The sequence below is a fragment of the Anas platyrhynchos genome, chromosome 11 (genome assembly GCF_047663525.1).
Source record: "Anas platyrhynchos isolate ZD024472 breed Pekin duck chromosome 11, IASCAAS_PekinDuck_T2T, whole genome shotgun sequence".
In the NCBI taxonomy this organism is placed as follows: Eukaryota; Metazoa; Chordata; class Aves; order Anseriformes; family Anatidae; genus Anas; species Anas platyrhynchos.
The window spans coordinates 25,011,674-25,023,397 of NC_092597.1; the positions used below are offsets into that span (position 1 = coordinate 25,011,674).

Genomic DNA, 11,724 nt, shown 5'->3' on the forward strand with positions numbered 1-11,724 from the left:
CTTCACTTACGGGCTTTTCTGTAGCTCCTGAGCCTCACTTGCTACAGCCTCTGCAGAGGTGGTGACTGTTGTTAATTCCTTTTGCAAATCTGGCTGGAACTCAAAGGGGAAAGGCTTATCAAACGGTTTCACAGCAAACGCATTAATAACACAAGTCAGTGTTGCCACTGAAAGGGCGGTTCCACTCTTCTTGCCATACGCTCCTTGTTACAGGAGTAGTGTGTACTGAGCTGTGTAGGGCGCAAGGCCAAGAAACTGATCCGGTGTACAGTTGTTTAATCCTCCCCCATTCATTGGACTAGATATAATCTAAATCTCTTCTCTGGTTTCACTCAAACAATGAAAACAAACAACAACAAAAGAAACAAAACAAAGCCAAACATTGGTGGTGAAGCAATATTTCTTCTTCCAGTGGCAACTCTAGTTCAACATTCAGGGATTTTGTGCTTCAGGAAGCAAGGGCACCAAAGTTAAAGTGTCCCATAATAATGAAGGAATGAAAGAAACTGCTTTTCAGCTCAAAGCCCAACATCAGATTTCACATGTGATGTGTTGGCATTATAGATAAACTGTATGACAAGATGTAAGTGTGGTGTTTGTGCTTGTGTTTTCATCAGCTGAGCTGCCAGAAGCACACCTAACAGCAGCTGCAAGCACCTACCAGGGTGCATGGCATGTAGGTGACCCTCACCCATTGCTTGTAGAACTTGTGGGACTGCAACAGCTTGGGTTTGCTCAGGCTTTGGGCTGGGGAAATATCAACTACATGTTTAAGATTTCTCTTCCTCTTTGCAGACAGCAGTGGCCCCTCCAGTACTGTCTCCAGTGCAGGCCCGTCCTCCCCAACCTCTTCGGACAGCTGTGCTCGTTTCAGCTTCACCGAGAAACTTTCCATCAGTCCCCCAAAAAGCGAGGAGCAGCTGAATAGCCAGTCCCCTGAGCAAGGAGAGAGAGAACCTGACAGAGGAGGGCTTGATGTGGAGGTGGGGGTGTCTGGGTTGTCAGTGGCTGAGCCAAGTGCCCCAGAAGCGCTGACCTGGAGTGAGGGCCCAGAGCCAGGTGGGGTCCTGGAGCTGTGCAAGAAGGAGCTGGCTGACAAGAACTCTAACCCAGAGAAGAACAGTGTGCTGGTGCTGGATGAAGAAGAATCATCTGGGGAAATGCTAGACCCAAGTAACACAGGGAAACCAAAGTGTCATGCAGAGTCTGAGATAAGGCCAGCTGGAGAGAGAGCGGAGCCCGGTGAAGGGTATTCAGGGGGAATGACTGGCCTGAGTCAGTCAGGGCTGTCCAAGAACATCTTGGTGCCCTGTGAAGACGAGTTGCTGGGAGAGGTGTTGGACCCAGAGCATATGGGCAAGGAGCCACTGGGGGACAGCGCTCTGTCAGGCCAGCTGCTGTCTGCTCAGCCGTGCCAGGAGCAGCCACTGCCTCCTGAGACAAGCGTGAAGGGGCTGCAGCCAATGCGTCAGGAGGGTCAGCAGAACTAGCGGCTAGCTGGACAGTACACTGCAAGCGCTTCTAGCCTGGAGGCAGCCCAACTTCCTGCACAACACTTCATGCAGCTGGCTGTCTGCAGCACAGAACAAGCCATATCCCAAGGCCACAAGACTCTGGGGTGTGGAAGAGTCTGCTCCACTCCTACACAAGCCAGCTCTTTGCCAACCAGCAAGAGATAACAAACACCCCATCTGCCCTGTTAAACAAACAAATGCAGTCTCAGTACTGGCACAGCACCTCCATGGAGTAGGGATGTGGCGCTGCATCGGTGCAGGGTGTCCCCAGGGCTGTTTGCTTGCTGGGACAGCAGAGTTAGAGGATTGGTAGAGTCAAGGCTTTTGGGGTGGTAAGTCCAGCGGGGACAAATGCTCCCTAGAGATTTGTTGGCCCACAGCCTTCAGAGAAAGGCATTCTGGGTCCAAAGTAATTGGGTTCTTCACAACCCCCACCCTCCTCTGTTCCTTCCTTCCTCTCTTGATGCCCACCATTGGCCACCAAAACCAGATCCAGAGAGTCCATGTTGGGAAGAATAGGAAAAGGAGAAATCATTCTGAATGAGCGTGGGTAAGAATTTAATGAGAGGAACAGGTTCAAGACTGCCACTTGCAAGAAGAAATCTCTCTGGAGTGGACTTGAATATTTTTCTGCTGGGCTGGGGCAGGCAGAAGCCTGGAGATCCAGCCTGAGAGGGGTGTACAGGGAGCACACACGGGTTTTTCTAGTCCCCAAGGGTCAGGCAAGGTAAAGTTCTGAAGTCTTGGTGACAGAAATTAAGAGAAACTGCTATTTGAGCAAATCAGGATTGTTAGAAACCAATAAGGAGAAATCTTTATTATATATAAAATGAAAAGTATTTAATACATATTTATGTAAATGACCTGCGAGCACAAGCCTGAGGGCAACATTGACACAGGTTTCCCTGCTACATCCTTAGTGCAGGCCAGGACTGTGCTTCCTGCGCCTCCTGCATTTATGGACAAGTCTGTGTGTTTGTCTATAGCTAGGATTTATGTTTTTGTGAAGCTGTGCCCAAAGATCTCTGCGCTGTGTTGTGATGATGTACGTTCACAGTAAATCTCTGCTGTGGGTCTGGTGTCTGCCTTTGATGCTGACTAGTGCAGCAGTGTGTGTGTGCCAGAGCTTGCAGATGCCCAGGGCAGCAAGCACTGCGTGTTCTTGTCCACCCTGAAGGAACGAGGAACTGTGGCCAAGACTAGTTACAAATGAAGTGAGCGCACAGGCGTGGGGCTCTGCTCAAGAAGGCCAGATACCTTTTTTCCTCTGAAGAACTGGTCATACTGAGGAAGAGGTCATGGCTTCCCAGGGCCCATGATGGTTTGCTGTAGGATGGGAGCTCCGATCTAAACGTTTCCTTCAGTTCCAAGCATGTCCTGCATACCATGTCCTCTTTCCTGTGCCTGATAAACCCTCCCTGCAAGTTTGGATATTTAAGTATGGTGATGTCTACTTGTACCTGAAATGCAGCAGTCTTACAGTGGCTTTTAGTGCAGCACTGTGCCAAGACGAAACCCAGCTCCCCTTTCTACAGGTTTGGGTGCTGGGGTCTGGGAAAAGGGCCTTCCACATGCTGCACGGAAGCTCTCTGGCTTCTGTTGGCAACCCTGAAGTCAAGACTTGCCGACCAGCTACCCTGGCCTGTCTGACTGAGGCTGCCAGGCTTCAGCGTGCCCTGGCCCCAAGAGCTGGCCGTGGGAGAGCTGGCAGCGAGCAGCTCTCCAGACCCCACGGGCCCCTTGGGTGATGCCCAAGCACCAATCCTGCTGTGTGGCCCCACCGCAGCCCTCCCCAGGCTTGCACGTGGTCCTGCCACTGCCAACACCTTGCTCTGGCAGACGAGGCCCTGCTGGGGCCTGGCTCCTGCCAGCAACCGATGGTTTCTGGGGACAGCACCTGCGGAGCGGAGGCTGCGGCCTGGGCAGGCCCCGCCATCACCTGCTGCTGGCAGGGGGGGCTGAGCGAGATGCCGGCTGCCGGGTCACGCAGCAGGGGCTGAGTGGGTGTTTGCTTGGCATGGGCTTCAGGGGCCTGGAGCCTGCTGTGGGATGGTTTCACTCTGCAGCAGTCTCTTAAAAGGTCTGCCTGTCTGCTCTCTTCCTGTTGCCAGAATATGGTCAGTGGCTTTGCTCAGTGCCGGCTGCCTGCCTGCCACGCTGACAAGCAGCGCAGGCAGTGAACTGGGCCTTGGTGCTTTGTAGTTGGGAGCCCTTTCCCCCAGAGAACGTGACTGCTGCCTGCAGTCTCCTTGTGCTCCTACGTCTGGGCAGGGTGACTGCTGTGGTAGCACTGCCCAAGAGCTGGTGCTGCAGGACACGCCATGTCATCTAAGCACTAAAGATGGCCTTTGTGGCACATCCCTGAAGGCCGGGTCCTGCAAGAGGGGATTGCAGGGTGCAGCAGTGGTTGAAATCCCAGATAGATTGTTCCCACTCACAAAGAAGCAGTTTTATTTAGAATGCTCCCCAATCTTCAGCCTGTTTCTTCACCTGGAAATAAAAAGGGAGCAGCACTTTGGAAGCAGCTGGCAGCTGTGGCTCTGCTGTGGCTCTCAAGCTCAATGAGAGATTGGGCCCAGACAGGGTTTTTGTACTTGTGATGAAAAATACAAAACTTCATATCTCTTAAGTGCAAATATGTATACCAATTCTCATTAGTGTCTAATTTCAACATCAGACTGTGTCTTTTGGTTCCTGGTATCCTCTAGCCAGCAGTTATCTGGCCGCATTGGTACTTTGCATACTGGTAATCCTGTTAAGTGGTGTTCTCCAGACAGTTTGTTGGATCACAGGACTTCCTGATGCAGGGCAGGGTAACAGGGAAGCGGTCTGGTTAGTTGTAACGACTAATGCTTACGTGTATGTTTTGGAGGCAAATGTTCTGTCCTTAAAGGCAGGTACCTTTCCACAGGCAACCAAGGAGGAAGCTGGGCTACCTGCAGTGGTGCCAGAACAGGGTTCTAGTCTATGGCTACTCCCTTTGATAGGTAGGCTAAAAACAAGTAGTGCCCTTTATTTTAAAAGAGCTGCTAAATAGCTGCTCTGTCAAGAAGCTTGTGGTTTTTCATGGTGCTCAAACACTTCCACTTGAACACCTGCAGAGTGTGTGGTGAAACCGGAGCACAACTGTCTGATCTTAGTGCAGTCTTTAGTGTGTTTTTCTTGACTAAGAAGCAGCAGTGATTGATGGCCAGCCAGACCTTTCCAGACAAATGGGTGGTGTGAGTGCTATGAGTCACAAAGCAGAGGTTGGGATGTGTGTGCGTGCGCATAATTTCTGGATACAATTTTAGGAGCTGATGTTTTTGGTTTAATCCTGCCAAAGCCAGCTCTGGCTCCTCAAATCTGTGCTGGCTGCTGTAAGCTCTCCATGACATGCTGCACAAGCTGTGATATGCTCCCCAGCCACAGTGGCCCCCCCTTCTGAGTCTGCAGACCAATCCCTGCTCTCTTTTTCCCCTGCCTTCAACTGTGCCCCTGAGTTTCCTCCAGGGGACCACCAGGCAGGAGCAGAGCTGACCGGGCATCAGCCCCTCCTGCCTGCTGCCTGGCACAGGCAGCGCAGAAGGCTGCTCTGGTAGTGTTCTGCTGAGTAGCGGAAGAGTTGAAACAGAGTGTCTTTTCCTCCAGAGGGAGGCTGCAGAATTTTGCAGTAGTGCAAAGGTGTGCTGTTGAGCTAAGGATGGGCAGCACCTGGTGCCCTGTCAGTGCCTTGAGTGTCCACAGTCCCTGAGCTGAGTCCCTGATGCTGGTGCCCTGCCTGGCTGGCTTGTGCCAGACTCCTGGCCAGGCCCTGCTGTGATGTGCCTTCCACAGGACTGGGGATGCTACCACTTTGAGGAACGCTGGCCAGAGTGGTGATTCCCAAGAAGTGCAGAAGCCACCAGAGAGAGCCTGGCTTAGTGCTGCGAGGCAGCTGCCTGCAGTGTCCACTGGAGTGGCTGTGCATGGAGCACCTGGGCTGCATCCTGGCCCTTGGCCAACCAAACACAGGCAGGAAACATCTTCGAAAGCTGGAACAGTGAAAAACCCCGCTGGAGCTGAGGAAGGAGGGCAGGGGTCCCAGGCAGGTCTGTACCGCTGGCGTGGGTATCCTCTTGGCAGGGCCACAGGTTTTAGCAGCTGTAAGTGAAATTGTGGCATAAGCACAATCACCCAGGCTTGCCTGAACTCAGGTTGGGCTGTAGCTGGCCAGCATCGAGGGAAGGCTGCTGGTGTGGCAGCAGTATCTGCACGCCCCCTGCCTACAGGATAGACTCACTTAAAGAACAGTTTGAAACAGCTGGAAGTGTTCTTGTTCGCAATTAATGTGGCTTTATTATTGATGTGTTGGGCTCCTCTCTTGACAGTAGTTAGTTACAGTGTTTCACATGGAAATGGGCAAAAGGACAGAGGTCAAGAAACTAAATTCAAATAGAAACATGATGCTGAAGAAAAGAATCAGGGCTCCGTTTTTAAAACATTTAGCATAGAAGCTGGGAGCACAAGTTGCCATTTCAATACAGTTGAGACGTTCACTTTTTTAAATTATTGGTTTAAAATAGTATTTTGTACCTATTACATACAGGAAGATTACATGTTGTTGCCCACATGCAGAAACAAGCAAAAGCAGAGTTTAACTGTTTCTCTCTATAGTGTTGTATTTATTACGTCTGGCTCTGGATGGGTTCTGCTGGCTCCTGCAGGCTGAGCGGAGTCAGACTTTAGAATTTGGCATTTTTACAAGTCCTTTTCCCCCATGGCTTCGGAAGATTTCATGGGAGAGAGAGAGGCTGGAGGCACAACAGACTTCCACAAAAGACTTAAAAAAATAAATAAATTGTGGAGTCTTGAAGACAGGGAAATGAACTGGTGTAGGATAGAGCAGTCCAAGCAGCGTAACTGGGGAGTGCTGGAGCACAGCACGTGGAGGGCAGGTGTTTTTGCTGGAACATGTCACTCCTGCCTGGAGGATGCAGGCACCTTACAAAGCCTCACCATTACTGCTTCTTATTCATAACTGCTTCAAGTTTAAAATTGAGAAACATTCATTTGTAGGTCTGTATAAAGTTAGTGCATTAGCTTTTACCCCTAGCCACACTGAGGAATCCAGGGATCCAGTCACTGAAGATGTCACGTTTGTTGCTCTGACTACCTGGCACTGAACATTTTGCATCCTCCACCTGCAGCTGGCTGCCAGCCAGTGCTATTGGCAGGTGAGCCAGGATCTCCCCAAAGCACTGAAGGCAAAACCCCAGAGCAGTGCCTGGGGAAAACAGGAGCAGGTCTGTTACTGCCTGCAATTGCTTGCTGTACCCGACATTCATAGACACTTGACCCCATTGGGTTACAGAGAATGACATTTATTCTTCTGGCAGACACACTGTGATTCCATGGTTAACGTGAATACAGCGCAGGGCAGGGATTTCATAAATCCCTGAGTAAGCTCACATGCTCCTACCAAGGGCTGCATCAAAAGGGCTGGCTGCTCCTCGGGGAGGGGCTTCTGGCCTCAGGCTTTGTCCTGCAGCTGCTGGGTTTTAGACACAGCCTTGCAGGCTGCAAGCAGAGACCCCCTTTTGCTGCCAGCAAAAACTCTGCCCATTTCTCTGTGGTCTTTTGTTGTTCTTTAAATTGCAGCATCTAAGTATTTGTACTGAGAAACCTCTGAGCTGACACCAAGAGCACATAGTGTCAAGTTAACACGTATAAATTAAAATATTAAATCCAAACAAAATGCAGCTTAAGATCAAATAATAAATATATAAATTAAATGCAAAATAAACCATTTCCCTAGAAACTCCATTTTAGTCTAGGAGCAGGCTTCTAAGCAGCATTTTCTTTCTATCAGCTGCTAGAAAATGCTAGCATAGAGACTGAAGTGTCCCCGGCAAGCACAGCACATAGTCCTGGGATGCTTATTATGGAATCAGATCTTGGCTCAAGGCCAAGCATAGCGGGTAACACAGCAGATGGAAATACTTTGAGTTGTATGCCAAGCCTTGCCGCATTGCTTTCCATCTCATGTCTCTTTCACAACCCACCACCATGCTTTTTTCACGCACAGAAAGTTATCCCTGTGATAAGGCTCCCTTGCAGTGCTCTAGGATGTGGCGAAGGCTCTCCGGGTGCTACAGAACAGATGCCTGAGCACTAGCACTCCTGGAGCTGCTCTCTCTGCAAGGGCTGGCAGCCCCACAGCAGGAATGGGCTTGAATGCCAAGGAGCCTCTAGGTGACTGTTCAGTGGCAATGATGCACTCACGGCACACAACTACATCTCTGCCAGGCTGGCCATACAGCAAGGACCTAAGTCCACAATAGGTGTGCAAGCAACAGGCGCTGCCAGCTGCAACTGCAGGGTATGCACAGCACAGCCTTGCCAGCAGCTATTCTGTGCAGGCAGCTATGCATGCTCCTGCCACAGTTGTGGAGTATCTATGAGCTAACACAATTGCTAAACTACTCCCAAGTGTTTTTGGGAAAGGGGTTCTCTTTCCTCACACCACAGGTTCTATTCCCAACATCCTGGGCACACTTAGGGAGGGCAGCAAAAGCTTGAACACAGCTAAGAAGCTGGACCACTGGCATACATGTAGCAAGGAAACTGCTGCTGCTTGCAGAACTGGCACACATCAGCTATGCTGGCCAGACAACAGCATCTCAGTACAGCATGCGAGTTCCTCAGCTGCCTCACCACACTCCTCAGGAAAGCCTTTGGTTTACGAGGGCAGGGAGGTTTCTCAACTATCATAGGCCAACAGAGGCCGGGTTGTTTCAGCCCTTCTGCTTTAGAGGGGGCTGTAGTTGTGCGTTTGGATACTGAGTGTGACTGTTCAGGCAACAGCCCCTCTGTGCCTCCTCCTGTCGCACTGCTGATGTGCAGGAGTAAGTTACCCACTTAGTGTGCAAAACTCAAGTTAGCAGGTTAGGAATGTGCTCCTTGTAGCCAAGAGCAACAGGCTGAACTCTCCCCTCCCACCGCCACCCCCCCCCCCCAAAACCAACATGTCCTTCAGCCCAGCTCCTTGAGCATAGTGAGCAGGTGTTGCAGGAGTCTGTAACCAAGTATTTGGGATAGAAGCCTGCAGAGGTGGCAAATGGTGGCCCTGCCCGGTTGGAGTACAGGCCCCCTCGCCCAGAACACCACCTGTATGCTCAGGATAGAAAATGGAAGAATGCCTTTCACTGTCATGTTACAGTTGGAGGGTTTGGCCTTCCCTCATCATGTAGGTTTGCTTTGTGAATTAGTTTTTTTCTCTGTCTCCCTGCCCCCAAACACTGTCAACATGCAGCAGCAGCACTTCAGCCCTCACCAGAATGATGAGGCTCACGGTGCTACAAGTTAAATGGCAAGGCAGCCAGGAAGAGAGTAGAACAAGCTCTCACAGCAGCAAGGCAGCCAAGATAGTCTACAGAAACTGTACAGGCAGCAGAATAAAGCAGGGAAAGTGGAAGTGCCCCTGGCCTGCAACTGCTCTTGCACAAACTCTTAGCTCAGTCCAGAATATTACAGAGCCCTGCACTTCTTTTTCATGGCATCCAGTGCTGAGCTAGATGGGTACCCGATTGCCTGACAAATGGGAACCATGTAGAGGACTAAACCAGAGAACTGGACTGTGATTAGATGGTGTCTCTGATGTTGCATCGGTGATTGGAGAGTCAATGGATGAACGCAAAGTGTGGCTGGGAGATTTAGAATTCGATCTTACAGGCTGGGAAAGATTCGTCCTGCATCACAACAGTACTGCTGCTTGCCAGTACCATGATGTTTAGCTCCTGCTGTTTCTCATGGGTCTGTTGGTACCATTCTCTTGTCACCTCAGTATCATGTGTTGGGATCAATGTCACCTGGGGAAAGAAAGCAGGAGGCATCATTGTTCGAGAACAACTGCACTGGTAAACAATGCCCGTAGGAGCTGAGGCTAAAATTTCCCATTAATTTTGGAACACTGTCCCCTTGGTACTGCTTGTTCTATTTAATGCCTTTCAGATGTCACATTCTCTAAGGCAGAGCTGGTGCTTTATTTTATGCAGTACCAGCACAATGGGGCTCTGAGCTGGCTGTACACTAGCAGTACTACCCCAATAATGGTGAAAATGGCTGCAGTGGAGGGGAGAGCCTCTCTTTATTGTGCGCCAGAAACAGCCTTAGAAAGATCCTTCAGTGTGAAAAGGAGCAATGCTGAGAGTATTACTGTTATTGAATTTATAGACTTGATCTGCCTACTGACCCAATGTGCAGCTCAGGGACTTTGAAATCAGGGGGTACATCATCTGAAAGAGCATACACTCTTCCTGTACCTGTCATCAGAAACAGCATCTACCCAAAATCTCCTGCAAACCTGACTACACAAGAAATATAAGTAAGAATGCTCCATTTGTTTTTTAATCTCTAATAAAAGTTAGTATTTATTACCAGTATAATAGAAAGAAAAATCATAAGCAAGCAAGGCTAGCAACAAATGCCACAGGCCATGGGACACTGATGAATATTCAGCCTGTGACAGTGCTTGTTTTTGCTTGCAGATAGGCTCATCCTGCAGCAGGTGAGAAGGAATGTATAATCTCTAAGTGCTTCCTCCTCTCTGAAAGATGTGGCATGGAGGACACATCTAACACTACTCACATCATTCTGAGAGTGTCCCCCTTCTCAAGAGTACAAGTAGTTACTCCTCTGAGATTGCAGAGCAATACATGCCCAGTACCACTTGTATACTCTTAATGTACTTTGTGACACACACCTTCCCCCAAGTACTTATGACACAAGGAGAAACATACATTCCCAGGCACTTCCGTGACATACCTGCAGATTCTCCCCCCACTGAGACTTCCCTTCCAGGAGCGCATCCAACACTGCACGGCTTGGTTCTCCATTGGCTGCATCATTCCCACTCACAACATAATATGATGCTCGAACCCGCTTGAAGAACTCTGGATCTGTGTTCTTTCCGCTGCAGTGGTTGGGAATGTATGCCAAGTCCACATAGACAGGTGGACCCATGGGCACAGCCAAACTGCTTTTAGGACTATTGGAAGCTTTGGAAAAAAGAAAGCAGAGACTATCAAAACCCTTCTGGAACGCACAAGCACTCAAATTAACACTGAAGAAACTGGATTCCAGAAAGGTTTTTCCCTTCAGCAAACAAGTTAACATTTATCCAGGCTCAGAGGAGATCTGGGTGGAATTTTGAGCCAGCACTGAAAGAAAGGGAGGAAAAAGGAGTTCTGCTGTTCTTGGGGGTTAATGAAGGGGGGCTGGAAGGCTTAAGACTCGCAAGTCTTTCCTGAAGAAGGGACTCAAAAGCTCCATTATTAGCTTTTGCAGAGTTGCTATCCCAATTAATAGTTTGTCCTACCTTTTTTTTTTGTGTGTGTTAATAATCTATTTTTGCTTAAAACAAACAAACAAAACAAACAAACAAAAAAAAACAACTGTTCTGTGGCCTCTGTATCTGTTTATATCCTAGGGTATTGCAGTGGTCTTTTTGGAAACTCCACCCTGGCTTTCTGCCATCCCTGAGAATCACTGCTATTCTGTGGACTATTGCTCTTTCCTAGCAACACTGCTGTAACTTTTGTACATCTTTTCTTCATTTACTGCTCTTTATATTTATGAGATGAGAGATTGTCAAAGGAGTTGTTATACTCAGCAGTAAATAGGCATATACAGACAAAACCCATGGAAGGACTGTCCCTTCTCTCCCTCCTGCTCTCTGTGGAGTCACAGAGGCCTCTGTCTTCTGTTTCCTATTCTGGGTACTCTCTTTTGTGAGCACAAAGCCACCAGCTACTAGCATGGACAACTAATTGTGCTGGCTAGCTGTGGCACAAACAAAAAAATCCTTTCTTGTTGCAGCCATTCTTACTGATGTCTATTCCTCATCCCCAGTGTGATTTGGGCAACCCACAGCACTGCTCCAAACACAGAAATCATGCATCTTTGTCTCAACCTTCCCTTCAGGCTTACATGTCCAGACACTCCATCTTGATAGTGCTTTCTGTGCAGTGCCGTCAGGACCTGACCACTCTGTACAGACACGCTACTAATACCCTCATGCAGGCTTTCTCTTGACTGTACCATTATTTCTCTGTCAGCTACTCACAAGTCAGCTGGCTCAGAAACTTTTCAGGCCACATTCCCTTGCAGACTTTTCCCTTGGCTGGCACTGTGACCACTTCATTACTCCGTCCACTACTTTCCTCTCACTCCCCACTACACTGAGCAGACT

The 11,724-nt window shown here is 49.3% G+C and overlaps 2 protein-coding genes across 13 annotated transcripts in view; one reads left to right on the forward strand and one right to left on the reverse strand.

Moving 5' to 3' along the window:
• The window catches only part of PPIP5K1 (diphosphoinositol pentakisphosphate kinase 1), a 51,222-nt gene extending 48,634 nt beyond the window's left edge, over nt 1–2,588 (forward strand). For 8 of the 11 annotated variants that reach the window (XM_038184806.2, XM_072043573.1, XM_072043574.1 and 5 more), the window contains one exon: nt 796–1,647. In XM_038184806.2, coding sequence (XP_038040734.2) covers nt 796–1,490 — 695 coding nt within the window. In that variant the 3' untranslated portion in view covers nt 1,491–1,647. Of the gene's footprint in view, nt 1–795 lie in introns of all 11 variants that reach the window. The other 3 variants (XM_072043576.1, XM_072043577.1, XM_072043578.1) reach the window with 1 other exon arrangement.
• Nucleotides 2,589–5,803: 3,215 nt separating this feature from the next.
• The window catches only part of MAP1A (microtubule associated protein 1A), a 59,670-nt gene continuing 53,749 nt past the window's right edge, over nt 5,804–11,724 (reverse strand). For both annotated transcript variants that reach the window (XM_027466426.3, XM_038184804.2), the window contains 2 exons: nt 10,299–10,531; nt 5,804–9,343 (listed from right to left, as the gene is read on the reverse strand). In XM_027466426.3, coding sequence (XP_027322227.3) covers nt 9,188–9,343; nt 10,299–10,531 — 389 coding nt within the window. In that variant the 3' untranslated portion in view covers nt 5,804–9,187. The remainder of the gene's footprint in view (nt 9,344–10,298; nt 10,532–11,724) is intronic.